The sequence below is a fragment of the Chrysemys picta genome, chromosome 2 (assembly GCF_011386835.1).
Source record: "Chrysemys picta bellii isolate R12L10 chromosome 2, ASM1138683v2, whole genome shotgun sequence".
Taxonomy (NCBI): domain Eukaryota; kingdom Metazoa; phylum Chordata; order Testudines; family Emydidae; genus Chrysemys; species Chrysemys picta.
In genome coordinates this window covers 255980003-255999636 of record NC_088792.1, presented here as the reverse complement: position 1 = coordinate 255999636, position 19634 = coordinate 255980003, and the positions used below count along the sequence as shown (strand labels likewise).

The following is a 19634-nucleotide window of genomic DNA, read 5'->3' as shown; positions in this document are numbered from 1 at the left end:
TCCATTGATTTCAATGGGACTTTCAGGAATTTTGCATTTCTCAGAATGAGACCCATTCTTTGGGATCATCTAGAATGTGAGGTGCTCTATTAATAATGGTATGATACTAATATATGGTTCTTTCCAGTTCCTATTTTTAACTCCCAAAATTACACACTAAGACAGTAGTCCTGTAACACCCAGGGCATGGGATTCTGTGCACTGAGCACTTCATGCATTGGTCACAACTTTGTAATGGTATCAAATAAATTAGCCAGTAAAGCTTAATGCATGAGCTTTAGGACAGTAGAAAATACCATTAATGCTGGCTAAGTGTAAGTTAGTGACATGCCCTGGCTTTATATTTATAATTCCATTCATTTTGTTCTGTAGTCTTGGGCTGCATAAATGCATTTAATTTATCAAGAAAAATGGAAGTCCCTACATTTTTCAGACAGAAAGGGAAAGCTGGGCAAACCAGATGAAGACATGTACATATGTCATGCCCTTTTGGTATGCCACCAGCTCCTCAAGCTCTAGCAGCTACTGCATCTAATTCTAATGTAATGCAACAGAAAACTTAGATTCTTTAGAATTCCTTTACCAAATCCTAGAGTTTAAAGACAAAACAGACCTATTAGTTTCATCTCCACCAACACCCCGCCCCGCCATACCTAAATGAATATAGCAAGTGTGTTAAATGTTTGACATCTTTGATCCTAGAGTAAATGTTCTAATATCCAGTTCAGAAGTCTCTCTTGGGTCTAATGGATCTCATAGGTTCCCTGGAGTAGACCCACCCAGATGTTAGAGATCATAATTAATGATCATTTAATAATAATCCTCAGAGGATTTCAAAGTAACAATCAGAAGTATTGTATTATCATCTTCATTTTATTGAGCAGTTAACGCTCCAAACCTGCAACTGGATAAATGTGGGCAAATTCCTGCACCTATGCAGAACCCTATGGTTCCACCCAAGCAGAGTCAGTTGCAGGCTCAGGGTCTAAATGACTTGTGCAAGGTCCCAGGAAGTCTGTGTCAGTTCTGATGATAAAACCCAGGCCTCTGAATTTTCAGCACTGTTCCTTATCCATGACACTGCCTTACATCACTATATAGAAACAATTTTAGTGGGTGACCAAGACCCAGCAAAGTGATACTGTGATGTGTCTCCTACTAATGACACAGACTGCAATTTATCAGGCATATTCAGGCCCAAATAGGAGTATGCCCTAGAATGGCAAAGGAAAGGCTTCTCAGACTGGCATATGCGCTAGAATAATGGGGGGGGGGTGTGTGGCAAGAGGGGCTTCCCAGATGGGCAGGTATTCCGATATTGGAGAGAGAGGCTCCCTAGATTGGGCATATACACTCCTTCCCTTCCCTCCCCTCCAGTTCCAGGGTCTCTTCCAAATTCTGTAATTTGGCTGTTTTTAATCTAAATATAAATTTTGGCCATCCACAAAACACACAGGGGCTGGGCCCGGAAATCTTCACCTGGTTGCCCTCACACTCCCAAGTTCCCTGGTGGCCTAGCAGCTATTACAGGCTTATGCCTTTAAACCAATACATTTAACAGAGCACACTACATGGGGATCTTTCTTCCTATTTGCTTCCATCTTGTCAGTCCAGAATCTGCTAACTTCCTAGCATGCCTGGGAAGAAGTTGCCTTTAAATCCCAGCAGTAAAATTCAACCTGCCCGCAAAACAAATACAAATTAAAAAAGTAAGCTGAAGGTTTTAAGGCACCAGCCTATGAGATCCCTTTGGTTACCACGGAGAGGTTTGGGGGTTTAGAAGATGCCTCTGGGTCCAGTTAGTACTCAGGGTGGGAAACACAAGGCTATGAAATATGAATCCCTTCCAGCTCCGGGATATACTGTTAGTGATCTGGGCCTTTGAGACTACCGAGCCCAGAGATCCCATGGCTTGGGATCCATGCAAGAGACAAAGGAGGTTTCCATGTAGATGATGATTAGATTTGCTTTTGAGAACTGGAACAAAATATCCCAAATGACTGAATATTACGTAGCCCCCAGGTCACAGCCCTAAACAGCAGAAACCTTTTCCTTATCAGTCATTCCAGATTTGTCCTTACTCTTTGAGTATGCCAGAGGTTAATTCCCAGAAGGGACACAGTTGGTTTAGCATCTGGTCTGAAAGATCTAAACTCCTGGATCAAAACTTGCCCAGACCTACTCCACTCTCTAACCTTTTGAGAGAGAGAAATTGAATATTAATCAGCATATGGTGCAGGGATCTTTCCACAAATTCCAGGCTCTTTGCACCAATTTCTTTGGTAAAAATGTCCAGTCTTTGAAAATTCTTTGTGTGTTGGACATCTATATGTGTGTGTATGTAGTTTGCGAAACACTTTGATATAAAAGGAGCTATATAAATTGCCCTGAAACATTTTACTTTCCACGCTTGCTTGGACTGAGTACATTTTTTCTTGATGGGCAAGTAAAATATCATCGGTTTGTTCATTATCCTCATCTCCTCATGGCAGTTTAGCAAGGCTGATAGAAGTGGAAAAGATAACCATTATATTTTTCACAGCTGCATTGTGGGAACTGTTGACATTGTTTTTCTTTCAGGTCAAGGAAGAAATGAGAATTCTTGCTGAAGACAAAGGGGTCAACTCCTTCAAGATGTTTATGGCCTATAAAGATCTGTATATGGTTAAAGATAGTGAACTATATGCAGCTTTTTCCCAGTGTAAGCAAATTGGAGCGATTGCTCAGGTCCATGCAGAGAATGGGGATTTGATTGCAGAGGTAGGTGTTGGATGCAATGATTTAAACTTTGGAAGTCAAAGGTACTGACGTGTCTCCCATTCCCACACTACCAGGCTGCCTTACTGTCTTTACTGTAATGTAGGGAAGTGCTGTTATCCCCATTTTACTTATGGGGAATTGAGGTTAAGTGACTTGCCCAAAGTCTCTGTGCTGGAGCAGGGAATTAAATCCACGTGTCCTGAATGCTACGCTAGTGTTCTAACCACTGGATCCATTTGATTTTGGATAGGTGCTGGATGATGCCAAGTAGCCTACTTAGTGCAAAGTAAATCATCAAATTCTTTTTAGGGCCTGACCCAGACACCTTTGAAATCAACAGGAGTCCTTCTGTTGACTTTGGTGAGCTTTAAACCAGGCCCTTAATGTTTCTGAATTTCTTTTACGCATGTCAAATAAACAACTGTGCATGAACATGAAGACGAATGTTGTGTTTATTTATTGTATACGTAGTTTAGCTCCCTTAAGTAGTTAGTGGGTTGTGCTTATCTGCATAAAGTGAAAAGTACTGAGTAGGCCCAGGAGTATGTGGTGGGGTGGGAAATGATCCTTCTATAATGAAAGCATTACTGCACAGCTGCCAAGAAGAGTGAGCACAGAAGAGCAGGAGTGAGGTCAGTGGGAGGAATACTTGGCTAAGTGCCTCAGTGGCATGATGAGGATAGTACTTAACTCCAGGTCTCCTCAGACATGGCCATTCCCCGTGCGTGTTTTACCCAGTGCATTTATGAGTAATGGAGCCAGGCACACAGAGGCTCCAGAGTCCACGGGGTGAGCACAAGTCTCAAGGTCCTTGTATCTATATGTAGCTTCTGCTTACTCTAGTGCTGGTGTGTAACTTCTGTGTCTTCACCTAAGCACCACGCTATGACTTAGAGTCCTGCCCATGCTGGCTAGTGTTTTCAGAGTTTCTTCAACTATTCTAGCCAAAGATACTTCAATAGTCTCCAGAGTCCCTCAATAAGGAATGCATTTGTCACTAAACTACAAACCAGTGAGTGTTTAAACACTTGTAACACAATGACAATTATAATACTTCATGCTCATCTAGCCCCTTTTCATCCCTAGACCCCAAAGTACTTTACACAGGTGGTTAAGTATCTTTATAATGTGGGTAAGTATTTGTGCTACTGATTGGTCCACTCGGGCACGCAGATGTTCAGGGTGAGCTTTTCAAAAGCACATAAGCATCTTTGAAAGCCAGTGGCACTTGTGCTTCTAAGTCACTTAAGCATTTTTGAAATCACCCCTCTAAATATTGGAGTCTGACCTTTGACTTCAATGGGAGCAGAAGTAGGCCAGTGCTGAGTGCTCTTGAAAATCCCATTCTAAGTGAATTACCCAGTGTCACACAGCAAGTCGGTTGCAGTGTCTGGATTAGAACCCAGATCAGCTGACAGCTCAGTTGGCCAAACCACTGCTGCACTTATATAATTGACACTGCTAATTAAAGCAATGCTAACATATATGTATTCTTGTGTGGTCTGTAGGGCGCAAAGAAGATGTTAGCACTGGGGATAACTGGCCCTGAGGGACATGCACTGTGTCGTCCTGAAGAGGTGGAAGCAGAAGCCACACAGAGAGCAATCACCATAGCAAACGTAGTGAACTGCCCTCTTTATGTAGTTCATGTAATGAGCAAATCTGCAGCGAAGGTGATAGCTAATGCACGAAGAGAAGGTAACTGCCCTACTGCACATTCATGCTTGGTCCAGGGCATGAGAGTAATGGTCATGCTTGTTGAAGGATGGTTTCAGGAAGGTGTCTTAGCTGGCTCCTCAGTTGGGGTTCCTGTCAGGGGGCTGAGGGTGGGGATGATAGTTGGGAGATGGGTAGGGGCATTTTAAGCTGCTGCTGGAGGGGAGAGAAATACAGTAGCTCCGAGCAGTATATAGAGGTTGAGTGTACTTGTCCTCTGTGTGTTAGACATACACGGTTGCTCACTATGTCATGGCACAGAGATATAAAACTACAGTGAATTTCTGAGTCAGCTGCTACTTTAATAAAAATAAAACAGTTTGCTTAATTGCAAGAGGAAAATCTCTCTCTAATTTTCACTATCTACTTGGTATATGAGGAATTCTGATAGCAGGAAACAGGAGCATTTGAGGGTAGACATTAACTTCATGCTGCCCTTGTGTACAAAAGCTTTAGTCTGGCACTTGCACTGATGTTCTGAATTATTAGTGCACTTGGTTTTTAATCAAGTCGTGGGATGTCACAAACAGGCTGGATAACACCAGTATTTGATAAAGTGCTCACTAATTTTGGGTGCCCAGCTTGAGGCCCCACATCCCAGGTGAATCCTCTCCCCACTGGGATAAAGTGGGGGGGAGGGGCGGGGCACTGTCTCCCCTGTCATTTTCTTCACATTTAAACAACATCCAAAAAATGCCTCAAACCAAAACATGAGTCAACAGGATGTGAAACTTTTCTAACCTTTTGGATTCACCAAAAATTTTGAAGGATTTTGGTTTTAGTTTGATCTGAATGAAATTATTTTTCCATATTTTCTGGCCTGCCAGCAAACTGAAAAATCAGCTATTCACACAGCTCTAACCATGATGGATTACTAGCCTTTTCAGATCCCACTTGGCTTCCCTCTTGATCCAACTTGATCCATGTATGCCTCAGTTTCCCTGTCTATACATTTTTGGATATCGGCCTACCTTGTAGGCTTGGTTAAATTCTTTAAAGTGTTTTGAGATAATGGATGGAAGGTTCCATAGAAGTGCACAGTAATATTGTTACATATAAGATTAAAGTAATGTTTACCCACATCCTGTTTTGAAGTATAGACATACTGGAGATAGCCAATGTATTATGTATTCTAATAAGATTCTGTCTTATTGATTCAAATATGTAAAGGAATCTTTTACCTGTATCCTATTTAGCAGCAGATTATCAATACTGTGCTAAACTAGATTTGTCCACTAGGTGACACTCTTGGTAGTAATGTGGAATCCAACTCTCTGTATGCCTTTGTAAATTCATTCAGTGAAGTGGTGTCAGAATCAAATATAAGAAACTGCAAACTCAGTCAAAATATCCAGGTGAAAGCAGAAATTTTGACAAGCAAATGTAAAGGCCAGATGACAGGAAAAGGTGTTTTGTACTACGCTGTGTCAATACAGAATTCTGTAATGCTGGCAAAACCTGTAACACTTATAAGGTCTCCTTCATGTTATATGTATGTCCTGGAGTCCATGTAGGATTACTGGTGACTAGGCACAAAGAACAAACTGATTGCATTCTGTTTCCTGCTACCCTGGAGAAATCTGGAATTACTTCATTGAGTTGCTCCAGGTTTACATGAGGGAAATGAGGTCTGGCCTACACTTAAAAGTTTTACCGGAAAAACTTTTACTTCAGTTGGGCGTGTGGGTTTTTTGACTGAAATAGTTTATATCTGTAAAAGCCCCAGTGTGGGTACTGGTATAAAGGTTACTTGTATAGCTTATTCCGCTTCCCCTACAGAATAGCTATACCAATATACAGTAAGCACTTTGTTTCTGGTATAACTGTGTCCATGTTTTATGGGGGTGGGGGGAGTACCACTATAGTTAAAGCACAAAACTTTCTAATGTACATAGGGCCTGAGAGTGGATTTTGACCAATTAAAAAATCCAGCCCCTGGGATTTTTAAAAGATTGATGCAAAAACAACATACCAAAATTGGCCAAATTATAAACAGAATGTCCCTGTAGAGTAAGAAGATTGCTGGACTAAACATACAGAACAAAGCCCTTGAAGACCATTCCAGCTAAGGTTCATCTGACAGGTCAGATTAGGCTCTGAATTGCAGATGTGTAAATCTCACTTCTGAAAATGGGATTTAGGCTCTTAAATCACTTACATGCTTCTGAAAATTTTATCCCAATAAATAACATGCAAGGATCAAATCTTCAAGTGTGACATGATTTCAGTTGATGGGTCTCAAGATTATACCTCTCCTTGAACTGCAGAGAGGTTTGACAATAAATCTGAAGCAGGCAGTGCACTTAGTGATAGACCAATTCATGTGGAAGCAGCAGTGCCAGCCCAGCTAAATGTTTAATGAAGAGACAACTAAGAACCACAACTATTTTCAAACAGAACCGACTTTAAAGTACAGCAAAAGCAGTCAAAATGACCGGAAGGGGCTTGCTTCCTGCTTAGTATTTTTATTAAATACAAGAAAATGTGACAAATGCAAAGGTATTATGGGTCTGATCTGTCACTGCATTACCCCAGTATAGTGTCTGTAGGCACAAGCAGGTTGAGCTAATAGAGCCTTCCCTCAGAATGTCCTGGCTTGTTGGTTTAAGGTAGGTTGTAATATTATTTTACCTCTAAATTCAGTGAGTCATGGTCAGAATGAAATGCAAGAAATAGTAAAATCAGCAAAAATGTCCAAATTTAACCTGGTGAAGCTGCAGCACGCTAGACTCAAGGCCATTACTGAAAATGAATCTGCAGGTTTATGCTCCTTCCCACTCATGGGAGCACTTCGGGTTATGTTCTGATTGCAGAAACTTCATCATGAGTGATGATACATGAGCCAGAAAGAACCAGCTTGACTCATTTATCCCAGAGTGTGCTGGGCTGAGAATTGAAAAAATCTATGCACTTGTAAACGCTGAAACTCCGATATGGAACTATTGGCAGACAATCACGGAACCCCACAGTGCCATTTTTGCAGGCTTTTTTCACAGTAGTTCACAGTGAAATTCATTTTGAGAGGAATTCTCTCCTCTGCTGCTGAGCCAGCCCCAGCAGGGGAGAATTCCGCCCAGCACAGGCTTTGCATAAGCACTGCCGCCACAAGACCCAGGGTAGGAGGCATGGTGAGTGTAGGAGAGGAGTGTTGCAGGTTGAAGGTGTAGGTGGAGCTGCCCCACACACGCAGCTGAAGACAGGCTGCTGTAACCTCAGCAAACCCTCAGAAATGTCTGTTCCGTCGGAGGTCTCTCAGGCCCCTGTGGCAGCCCAGAATTGGGAGAGCACATGTGGCCTAAACTCAAATCCCCCGCACCCCAAACCGTGGCTGTGAATTTTGTGTTGTGCCTCTTAGAAGGCAGTGCAGAATCCCGTCCTTTAAAATTTGAAAATAAATGGATATAATACAAAGGATCTACTGCTTAGGTCTTGGAAGAGAGTCCTGGGGTTCCCATCTTCTTTTCTTTGTATCTTTCTCCTCCTCTCTTTGCCTAACTCCATAATACAATTAGATAAATGGGACTGGAAGCTTAAAACTCTGCAAGCCAAAGGCCAAGTAATAATGAGAAAAATAACATTCACCAGTATGTGACAAAGCAAACTGAGCCCATGGGAGAAGATTACTAATATCTGTGTCCTGAGAGATGCTGAAACCATCTGGTAACTGATGTAGCTGGAGAACAAAATTAGATCAGTACTAGAAGCCCTACACCAATAGCTGCAGGCTTATCAGGATTGATCGAAGCTTAAAAATGGTCCTACAGCATTTTTGTATACCTAATCTTCACAACGCAATTGAGGAATGGTACAACACCCTGCTGGGAATATAACTTAAAAAGAATGCCAATCACCAAAGAAAGGCACTGCTTGCATGTCTGAAAACTTCAGCCCCTGTGAACTGGTGGCACTAGATTATCTTGACATTGAATGAATGAGATGTTTTTTTTGTCATCTTACAGACATTCACAAATAAATGAATTACATACCGGTAATGCAGTGGCTGTCTGTGTGCAAATAAAACAGTCACACAGACATCAGAATCTGGTTTATTGAGATCTAGCTTTTTGGTGAGGCTATGCCTTATCCCTTTCAGAAGGTGTGAGGGGACATTTAGGGCTGGTCCAAACTAATCCCCCACTTCAAACTAAGATATGCAACTTCAGCTACGTGAATAAAATAACTGAAGTCGAAGTATCTTAGTTTGAACTTACCGCAGGTCCACACGCGGCAGGCAGGCTCCCATGTTGACTCCATGTACTCCTCTCGCGGAGCAGGAGTATCGGCGTCGACGGCGAGCACTTCCGGGATCGATTTATCGCATCTAGACAAGACGCGATAAATTGATCCCAGAAGATCGATTGCTTACCTCCGGACTTGGAGGTAAGTATAGATGTACCCTTAATTTCCACTGGGAGAGCCACAAACAGAAGTTGCCCTTCAGAGGAGACCTTAAATTGGGGTAGCTCTTGTCACAGTGCAACATCCTTCCCTCATACTGCACAGTGCTGTTAGCACTGGATAATAACTCACCCCTTGAGTTGGGAACTTTCCCAACAATCTTGTGGCCCAGAGAAAAATGATAGAAATTGAGCCATGCAATTCTCTGTGTGGATTCTGTAACCTGTTTGTAGTAGTGTATCAATTTACTCTGTGGCATAGCTTCACCAATATGGGTCCAAGCTCTTTGACAGTCATCACAGCATGAATCTATGTATCTATCATACTTGTATGATAGTACATATACTTGTATAGTACATATGTTTATGATTAGAGCTGGGCTTTTCTGCCCCACAATTTCCCCCCATTTTGCATCATGGCAGGAGGAGAGGTGGGAAGAGAGAAAAGAAAGCCATAGGCTGGTGGTTAGGACACTCACGGACATGGGAGTCTGGAGTTCAAGTTCCCTGTTCTGAACCCAAGTCCCCAAATCCCAGGTCTGTGCCCAAACCCCTGGGCTTTGTATCTCTGTGGCTTTGAACAGAATTTCCATCCTGCACCTGAAAAACCTTTCCCCACAAGAGTTTTGGTTTTGACACATGGTGATATTTTTGGATGTAATCATTCTTAACTTAAAAAAAAAAAAATTCCTGACCCGCTTTCTTTATGGTAGGCAGTATCTGAGCACCTCACAACCTTTATTGTATTTCTCCTCCCACTCCCTCTCTGAGACAGGACAGTGCTATTATCCCCATTTTGCAGATGGGAATCGAGGCACAGAGGGATTGAGTGCTTTTCCTGAGATGACACAGAAAATCTGTTGTAAAGTAGAGAACGAGACGAGAGTCTCCTGAGCCCAAGCCTAGTGCCCTAATCACTGGACCATCCTTCCTTCCTTCCCTGCACTTTTCATGCCAAATGTGATGTTTAAAAATCATGATAATCCTGCAATGTGTCACTGCACACAAGCCTGCTAATAAACAAATCCTAGATCCTTCAGTCTGGCTGTAGATGTGTTGTGGCATTCCCATGTACAAATAAAACATTGAACCAAACAGAGGACCAGTGTTTAGGAACCTCACGTGTTCAAACCTTACAGTCATGTTTTACTGTGGCTCATATCAAAGCATGCAGATAGCTCTCCACTACAGAAACATTTATAGTTCATTACGTTTCCATTAAGCTTTGTTGGTGCACCCATGAAGGTTCATTAATTCCACAGTAGCGGGATACCAGTCACCCCACGAAAAGGGCAAGTATAGTATTGTGCCAGCAACTACTGAGTTCAATCCTAGCTCTGACGCTGAAACCTTCAGTGATCTTGGGAGAGTTGCTTAGCCATTTTTGCCTTATTTACCCCATTTGTAAAATAGGGATAGTAAAATATATTTATCTCCTTCATAAGGGTATGGTAAGGATTAATTAGTTTATGCTTGTAAAGTGCTCTATATAGATACATAAAAAGTATTACTGTTTATTCCTTTAAACAGGCTGTAGGGCAGCTGCAGAGCAGAATAAAATTCTCACCCACCAGGGAACATAGCCAGTCACACCTGGAACCGTTATGATATTTTGGGCAGACTGATTTCAGTTAACCAGCTGTAATGTTACAGACTCCAGATATATTGCATCTTTGATTTCAATATTCTGTTATAGAGGTTCACCAGAACTAGGGCCTTCTTAGTGAATGTGCAGTGATAATACCAGTGAAAGTCATTTAAAATTATCTGATATCATCTATGTTTTTGATAATGCTTGTTAAAATTTTATTTTTCCATTGATTGGGTGGTGAAGTAGCCACTCTGTAATTAAGGTTGGTACTTTTAGTAATCATTTTATTTTCAAACTCCAGCACTACCACCTTCCCCAGAGAGAAACATTCCCCCTGAAATTTCATATGATACATCTGGGTAGAATTTTCCTGTGAGGCTTGTGGGTTTTTTTTTTTCCCCCCCCAAGACTTTTAAAGTTACAGTGATTAAAAATGTCTCTGTGGTTGACCAGAAGTTTTATTAGCTTTTTTTAGCTCAACATCTCTCCAAAATGACTCCAAGTGAGTTTTGTTCTCTTGATTACCTGTTACACAATTGTAGTTCAGACAGTTAAAAATGTAAACTTGGAAGGTCTCTCTCTCTGTACCACCACATAATTGACACATTTTATAATGCCAAGAAGAACAATCATTCCAAATATATTTATCCCATTATGAAGAAACTTCCAGACCTCTGATATAATTTAATGTAACCTGGGACTATGTTCCTTTTGAAATGTCTTCTGCACACTAAGCAAACAATATAAAAAATCAATAATAGTATGTCTGACAGAAATATAATTGAAAAAGCTTTCCCAAGCAACATAAGAAAACATATCAGAGGATGATCAATAACATATTCATAATGGAGATGCTGTATTAGTTTACGTGTTGTATTCTACTGTACATTAGTATCTAGTTTAAGATGACAGAGACTATACATGTTTTTTCAAATTTAAATCCACCATCTTTAGGAAGAGCAGGGAAGAGAAACTACAAAACCAGCATTTTACAGTATTTGTTGCCTTAAATACTTTTTAATGATTATATTAACTCCTCATGTTTGTTTTTCAGGGAAGGTAGTATATGGGGAACCTATTGCTGCTAGTCTTGGTACAGATGGCACTCACTACTGGCATAAAGAATGGCATCACGCTGCAGGACATGTCATGGGACCTCCACTGAGGCCAGACCCTTCAACACCTGATTTCCTCATGAACTTACTAGCCAAGTAAGCAGACTAAAAAGCAGTGAGAAGTCCTGCTGTATTGTGTATGAGACCCATTAGATGATTTATTAATGGGTCACAGCTACAGCACTTTCTGTATTCAAATAAATAAAGTTGCTAGCAAAGGAGTAATGGGGCAGCAAGGCTGCATGTTGGCAGAAAAGGTGTAATCAGATGGCAGGATCTGTAGCCACACTTTGGGATGCCCGGCTCCTTGGCTAACCCTTTTGGTTAGCAGGAGTTTGAACCCTGCATCAAACTGCTGAGTAAATTCTGCTGACTCATGGTGCCAGTTAGGGCTTGTTCCCTCCAGCAGCATGACCCTCTACTCAGAAGGAAGGAGGGGCAGAGACTGGGGGGTCCCGCAGGAATCCTTAGGAAACCACCATGAGGAGAAAGCTTAAGCTGAGACTTTATTGGTGACTGAAACAACAAAAACAATGAGGAGTCCTTGTGGCACCTTAGAGACTAACAAATTTTAGCCCACGAAAGTTTATGCCCAAATAAATTTGTTAGTCTCTAAGGTGTCACAAGGACTCCTTGTTGTTTTTGCTGATACAGACTAACACAGCTACCACTCTGAAACCTGAAACAACAAAGTAAGTCAAACCTCAAGAAAGGGATACATTTGTCATTCTGCAGCATTTGCAGATCATAGAAGATTAGGATTGGACGAGACCTCAGGAGGTCATCTAGTCCAACCCCCTGCTCAAAGAAGAACCAACCCCAACTAAATCATCCTAGCCAGGGCTTTGTCAAGCCAGGCCTTAAAAACCTCTAAGGATGGAGATTCCATCACCTCCCTAGGTAACCCATTCCAGTGCTTCACCACCCTCCTAGTGAAATAGTGTTTCCTAATATCCAATCTAGACCTTCCCCACTGCAACTTGAGACCATTGCTCCTTGTTCTGTCATCTGCTACCACTGAGAACAGCCAAGCTCCATCCTCTTTGGAACCCCCCCCTTCAGGTACTTGAAGGCTGCTATCAAATTCGCCCTCATTCTTCTCTTCTGCAGACTAAATAACCCCAGTTCCCGCAGCCTATCCTCGTAAGTCATGTGTCCCAGCCACCTAATCATTTTTATTGTCCTCTCTCCAATTTGTCCGCATCATTTCTGTAGTAGGAGGGCATAAAACTGGACACAGTACTCCAGATGTGGCCTCACTAGCGCCGAATAGAGGGGAATAATTACTTTCCTTGATCTGCTGGCAACGCTCCTGCTAATGCAGCCCAATATGCCATTAGCCTTCTTGGCAACAAGGGCACACTGTTGACTCATATCCAGCTTTTCATCTACTGTAATCCCCTGGTCCTTTTCTGCAGAACTGCTGCTTAGCCAGTTGGTCCCCCGCCTGTAGCAGTGCATGGGATTCTTCCGTCCTAAGTGCAGGACTCTGTACTTGTCCTTGTAGAACCTCATCAGATTTCTGTTGGCCCAATCTTCCAATTTGTCTAGGTCACTCTGGACCCTATCCCTATCCTCCAGCATATCTACCACTCCCCCCAGCTTAGTGTCATCTGCAAACTTGTTCAGGGTGCAATCCATCCCATCATCCAGATAATTAATGAAGACGTTGAACAAAACAGGCCCCGGGACTGACTCTTGGGGCACTCCGCTTGATACTGGCTGCCAACTAGACGACGAGCCGTTGGTCATTACCCATTGAGCCTGATGATCTAGCCAGTTTTCTATCCACTTTATAGTCCATTCATCCAATCCATACTTCTTTAACTTGCTGGCAAGAATACTGTGGGAGACCATATCAAAAGCTTTGCTAAAGTCAAGGTATATCACTTCCCCGGCTTTCCCCATATCCACAGAGCCAGTTATCTCAGAAGGCAATCAGGTTGGTCAGGCATGACTTGTCCTTGGTGAATCCATGTTGACTGTTCCTGATCACCTTCCTCTCCAACAAGTGCTTCAAAATGGATTCCTTGAGGACCTGTTGCATGCTTTTTCCAGGGAGTGAGGTGAGGCTGACTGGTCTGTAGTTTCCTGGATTCTCCTTCCCTTTTTTTTTAAATATGGGCACTATATTTGCCTTTTCCTAATCATCCAGGACCTCCCCTGATTGCCATGAGTTTTCAAAGATAATGACCAATGGCTCTACAATCACATCAGCCAACTCCCTCAGCACCCTCGGATGCATTGAATCCGACCCCATGGACTTGTGTATGTCCAGCTTTTCTAAATAGTCCTTAACCTGTTCTTTCACCACTGAGGGCTGCTCACCTCCTCCCCATATTGTGCTGCCCAATGCACCAGTCTGGGAGCTGACCTTGTCTGTGAAGACCGAGGCAAAAAAAGCATTGAGTGCTTCAGCTTTTTCCACATCATCTGTTGCTCGGTTTCCTCCCCCATTCAGTAAGGGTCCCACACTTTCCCTGACCACCTTCTTGTTGCTAACATACCTGTAGAAACCCTTCTTATTACCCTTCCTATCCTTTTGCTAGCTGCAACTCCAATTGTGCTTTGGCTTTCCTGATTATGCTTCTGCATGCTCAAGCAATATTTTTATATTCCTTCCTTGTCATCTGTCCAAGATGTGGGGCCTGATTCTCTTCTCATGGACACTGGTGCATATCAGGAATAACACCGTTGAACTCCAATAATACTGGTGTAAAATTAGCATGAGACCAGAACCAGTCCCTTTGGTTGAGGCAAAGTGGGGATGCTACCTGCACACAGAAGGCCTTTGAAATATCTAAAACAAAGCATAGAAAAGTTGGATGTCGCCCCTTGGGTGTAGTAGGAGAGAACTGCATTGCAGAGGAGGAGTGGATGTCTCTACTTGGAAGCAGTTACTCTTCATGGGGGCAAGGAACTGAACTCAGATTGGCAGGGCTAGCTGCTTTTTTCAGGAGGGATAGCTGGGCATGGCCAGCCTTCCCACAAGCTCTCATGTCCATAGGAGTGTGATGGCATACTCCACTTCATGGCATATCTCATTTCTTTATAGTGATGACCTAACTGTGACAGGGACTGACAACTGCACCTTCGACATCTGCCAGAAAGCTCTGGGGAAGGATGATTTCACCAAGATCCCTAACGGGGTGAACGGTGTAGAGGACAGGATGTCTGTCATATGGGAAAAAGGAGTGGTGAGTATTTTTTCTCATGATTAAGCTGATGTTGGAGCAGAAAAATCCATCTATATCCCCAACAAAAGCTAATGTAACTTCTTAAAAATACTAGCTTCCCAGACCCTTTAGATTGGCTATTATGGCATCTGGTTAGATGAAGCGGCAAGGACCCAAATGCAATTTTTGGTAACACATTTTCAATTCCCATTGACTCCAGAATCCAGTGCCCTCAAAGGAGGTGCTCTGCACCTCTCAGGATCCGGTCCTTTGGACTAGAAACAAAAGCTGAAAGCTAGCAGTCACATTTTTCAAACGTTTATGACTAAAGCTAGAAATCTAAATAAGTGACCTGGCTTTCAGAGGTGTTGATTATCTATCACATGCTGGGTGAGTTGACACTGGAATGTAGAACACTCTGACCAATTCAGTACTATTAAAAGCTCTAGAGAACATTGGTTTAATTGAATTTTGAATTGAACTCCTTTTACCTGGTGAATCTGAATTTCTTGCTGGTAATGTACATTCAAAATATATTAATTTATCACTTAAGAAATGCCCACCCATCTCTCTCTATTGATTGTGATCTATTTTGTAAACCTGTACTTGGGATGCAAAGCAAATATGCATGTTACACACTCTGGGTGGTATTCTGCCCTGATTTACACTCTGTGTAATGTCAGGGGGATTCCCAAGGATGTAAATCAGGACAGAATATGCAAGTGAGTCATTAAACACGCATACTATTTGCTGCTTTTGAAAGTGAAACACCTTGGTCAAAGTAACTTTTCAGGAAAGATCACCAAATGGGACTTAGTCATTAAATCTCTCTCTTTTTATACTTGTAGAATTGTATGGTGATTTTTTTTTATAGCTAAAACTTTCTCCTTCCAGAGCACTAGTGCAATTAAGGCTGTCACCATTTATTTCCTTTCATTGCTCTCCCCACCATAAATCTTTATTATAGACCAGGGGTGAGCAAACATTTTGGCCTGAGGGCCATATCTGTGTATAGAAATTGTATGGCAGGCCATGAATGCTCACAAAATTGGGGTTGGGTTGCGGGTGGGGGTGAGGGCTCTGGCTGGGACTGTGGATTCCATGGTGGGGCTATAAATGAGGAGTTCAGGGTGTGGGAGGGGGGGTCCGGGCTGGGGCAGGGAAAGGGGGTGGTGGTGGTGGGTGAGGGCTCTGGCTGGGGGTGCAGGCTCTGGGGTGGGGCTGGGGATGAGGGGTTTGGGGTATAGTAGGGTGCTCCGGGTGGGGACTGAGGGATTTGGAGGGTGGAAGGGGGATCAGGGCTGGGGGTTGGGGCACATGGGGGGGTGTTCAGGGGTGCAGGCTCTGGGTGGCGCTTACCTCAAGCAGCTCCTGGAAGCAGCGGCATGTCCCCCCTCTGGCTCCTACATGCAGGCGCGGCCAGGTGGCTCTGCTGCATGCTGCCCCATCCGCAGGCGCCACCCCTGAACCACCCTGTGGTTCCCGGCCAATGGGGGCTGTGGGGGTGGCGCTTGGGGCCAGGGCAGTGTGTGGACTGGAGCCAGAGAGGGGACATGCAGCTGCTTCCAGGAGCTGCTAGAAGTTGCCCCTGACCCTGCTCCCCGGCTGTAGTGCTGGAGTGGGGCAAACTCCAGACCCTGCTCCCCAGCGGGAGCTCAAGGGCCAGATTAAAATGGCTGGTGGGCCAGATCCGGCCCGCAAGCCATAGTTTGCCCACCCGTGTTCTATACCATTTAATCCAGAATGTTTACTGAGTAATACTGGTAGGGAAGAGATTTGCAGACCACCTTTCTGTGTTGTACAATTCAGTATTGCCTTGCCTCCTTGTTACCCATTCACAGGTCATCTTAATGTCCACCTTGTTGTTATGATTCTTCTCTTGCATCTTAATACTTACTAGAGCTATCTGGAACATGTGGCATCTACTGGTGAAATTTAGAAGGATTATAGAGCCTAATCTAAAGTCACCTGATATGAACGGGGTCTTTCCATTGATTTCAGTTGACTTTGGGATCAGATCCATAGGCAGCTACTCTTTGAAGTGCCACTTTTGGAAAGTTAAAAGAAAATTATTGTATCAAACTCAGCTAATGTACATTACAATGTGTGTGTCAGTGTTATGATATTCATGATTCATTTAAACTCATCAATACAGCACAGATAGTTATTGAAAAGATTGGTGTGGTGTTAGGTGAGACCTCTACACCACTCAGCCATGTGTTTTTGATTACAGGAATTTATTTAATTCCTTCCGGACAAAATGAGTGTTTTTGCTTCCATGTACTGTTTTGCAGCACAGTGGTAAAATGGATGAAAACAGATTTGTAGCTGTTACCAGCACAAATGCAGCTAGAATCTTTAACCTTTACCCGAGGAAGGGAAGAATTGCTGTGGGTTCTGATGCTGACATCGTTATTTGGGACCCAAAAGCTACAAGGTATGGTCTGAGTAATTAAATCCTGTTCATCCAGCCTTTTATGTGGGAAAAGAAATATGAAAACATTTTGTATTGCAATAAGTCCCCAGGGTGGGGTGAGGGCAGGTCTTATTTTAACAGCACTGCACATAAATTATTTACAGGTTATTTGGCACTTACAGTAGTGTATCTAATCAGACGTCTTTGATGTCTAGACAGACTGTAAATGTTTTTCTGGACTGCTGACCTTATAGAAAAACAGCAAGGTTTGTACATTTATACTAAATACCCCTGTGTGTGAAGAGTAAAACTAACTAATGGAGTGCTAAACTCAATTATACAGTTCAGTCACAAGGTGGCGCTGGGTGTCAAATGCCGTATTTAAGCTAACCTTAGCCATACCCGGCAGAGCATTAAAAAATCTTACACTCCAGATGTGTTCACTGTATCTCTGAGAAGGAAGCTTTGTAATCCACATATATCTGATACAGAAGTCTGACCTGCTAGCAGCAACCAGGCAACCAACTCTATACAAGAAGTACATGACACTAACCACACTGAGACCTCTCTGTAACTATGATCCATGCTAGCTAAGTTCAGCCTCCCACCATTACAAGAAGGCGGGAACGGGAAACAAGCATCCTTGGCTTCCCTGCGAAGGGCCCTAGCACAATCCTAGTCCTTGAACGCAAGGAAAGTGCGAGGGCTGCTCTGGGCTAGTGCCTAGTCTAAGAGGGTGGAGCCCAGGCCTCATTCTGCCCCTGCCCCAACCAGTTAAGTTAGTGTCACCCACTGGTGAGTGTATGTTCTAAGTTCTTTGCCACAACAGGTTTCACCTCCAACTACAAAGGTGCCGTTTTCCTATGGGTATCTTTTCAGTCAGCAAGGCTCTGCTTCCGTATTTGGACAGATGAATTTTAAGTTCAGAAAATGCATTTTTTGTTTAGGATCTGATCCTGCTCCTGTTGCATGGGATGGGAGCTTTGCCTTTGAGTGTAACAGGAGCAGGATTGAGCCCATACAGTGGTTGTGAGACGAGTACATTACTAAAGCTATGTCTACACTAGCACTTTTGTCGGTAAAACTTCTGTCAGTCAGGAATGTGAAATAAACGCACGCACATGCACACCCTGACTGACATAAGTTTCACCGACAGACACACTGATGTGGACAGTGCTGTGTCAGCAGGAGACGCTCTCCCACCAACATGGCTACTGATGCTCTTTGATGGTTGGTTTAATTATGCTGACGGGAGAGCTCTCCCCTTGGTATAGAGCGGCTACATAGGAGACCTTATAGTGGAGCAGCTGCAGCGGTATAGCTGTGCTGCTGTAAGGTCTGTAGTGTCGGCATCGCCTAAGTATACAGGTGATGCTAATTCTCACTAGTAGCATCTTTATATGTTTCACCAAAAATCCTGAAGAGGGCGCACACAACCTACTGGAAAAATGAAGCTAGCTGACAGCCTTCAACCATTTGAAATATTACGCACAGCCAACCTCGTGAGCTTTGTTGCATTTTGGCAATGATTTGAAATTTCATAATAGCTGCATTCTTATTTATTAATAAATGTTAGATGCTGGCTCATTTGAAACAAAATCATTAGCGTCACTAACATGCCTAAGTCCAGTCCCCCTGGTAGGATGCAATGGGGCTGCAGTTTTAAAGCACTGGATGTTACCAGCGGAAAGAACTGGACAAGTGCTGATTCATAACTATGGAGAATTGGGAGTGGAGCGCAGCAGAGGAGGCCCGCAGGGGAGATTCTGACATCTCTCTGAAAGATTACCAATGGTGATGTGAGGCAGTTTAAAAAAACCCTACAAAATCAGCTGCATTAGCCCTTCTGTGTCATTGCACAGTAACAGCAAGTTGGGTGGTTTTGCTGCATGCTGAGTGTTTTGCTTTCCTTTGCTTTTCTTCCTCAGGTTATAAGAATCTAGTGGATTCAGAGTGACAGCTCAGTGAGCCAGTAGCTATTGCAGTTGACACAGGTTCCATTTCCAACACTCCACCAGTCTGGCCAAGACTTTCATTTTAAGGGTCCATTTCACATTGAAATCTTTGGCCTATTTCTGCAGGATTCACTAGTTATTTTTGCAGAAAAAGTGTGGTGCATAATTCTCAGTGTATGTATTTAAAAACCTCAGTCTCCTAGTTGTAATGCTTTCTGCATAGCAGCAAGCAGTCTGAGCAGAGACATGTCAAATGTACAAACTAATTAAAAATACTAGAAAAGATGTAATAAAAATTACTTGGAAGTCCAAGGCAGCAGTAACTTATTTTCTACCAATTTAGGATTATTTTAAGCTCCTATACTTAAGTATTCATTAAACAGCACTTGGATAGGAAAAGAACTGTAATGTTATAGTATTTATGCTACATGGTATCTTCTTACAGACCCCAACACACACAGCACCCCGATACATCTTGTACTTCAGTGTTGAATGAAGAGTCTTAGGG

The 19634-nt window shown here is 42.9% G+C and overlaps 1 protein-coding gene across 3 annotated transcripts in view; it reads left to right on the top strand.

Moving 5' to 3' along the window:
* Positions 1–19634, top strand: part of DPYS (dihydropyrimidinase) — a 49199-nt gene that overhangs the window by 17681 nt on the left and 11884 nt on the right. For all 3 annotated transcript variants that reach the window (XM_008172611.4, XM_065586000.1, XM_065586001.1), the window contains exons 3-7: positions 2581–2760; positions 4269–4458; positions 11519–11675; positions 14635–14776; positions 17050–17192. In XM_008172611.4, coding sequence (XP_008170833.2) covers positions 2581–2760; positions 4269–4458; positions 11519–11675; positions 14635–14776; positions 17050–17192 — 812 coding nt within the window. The remainder of the gene's footprint in view (positions 1–2580; positions 2761–4268; positions 4459–11518; positions 11676–14634; positions 14777–17049; positions 17193–19634) is intronic.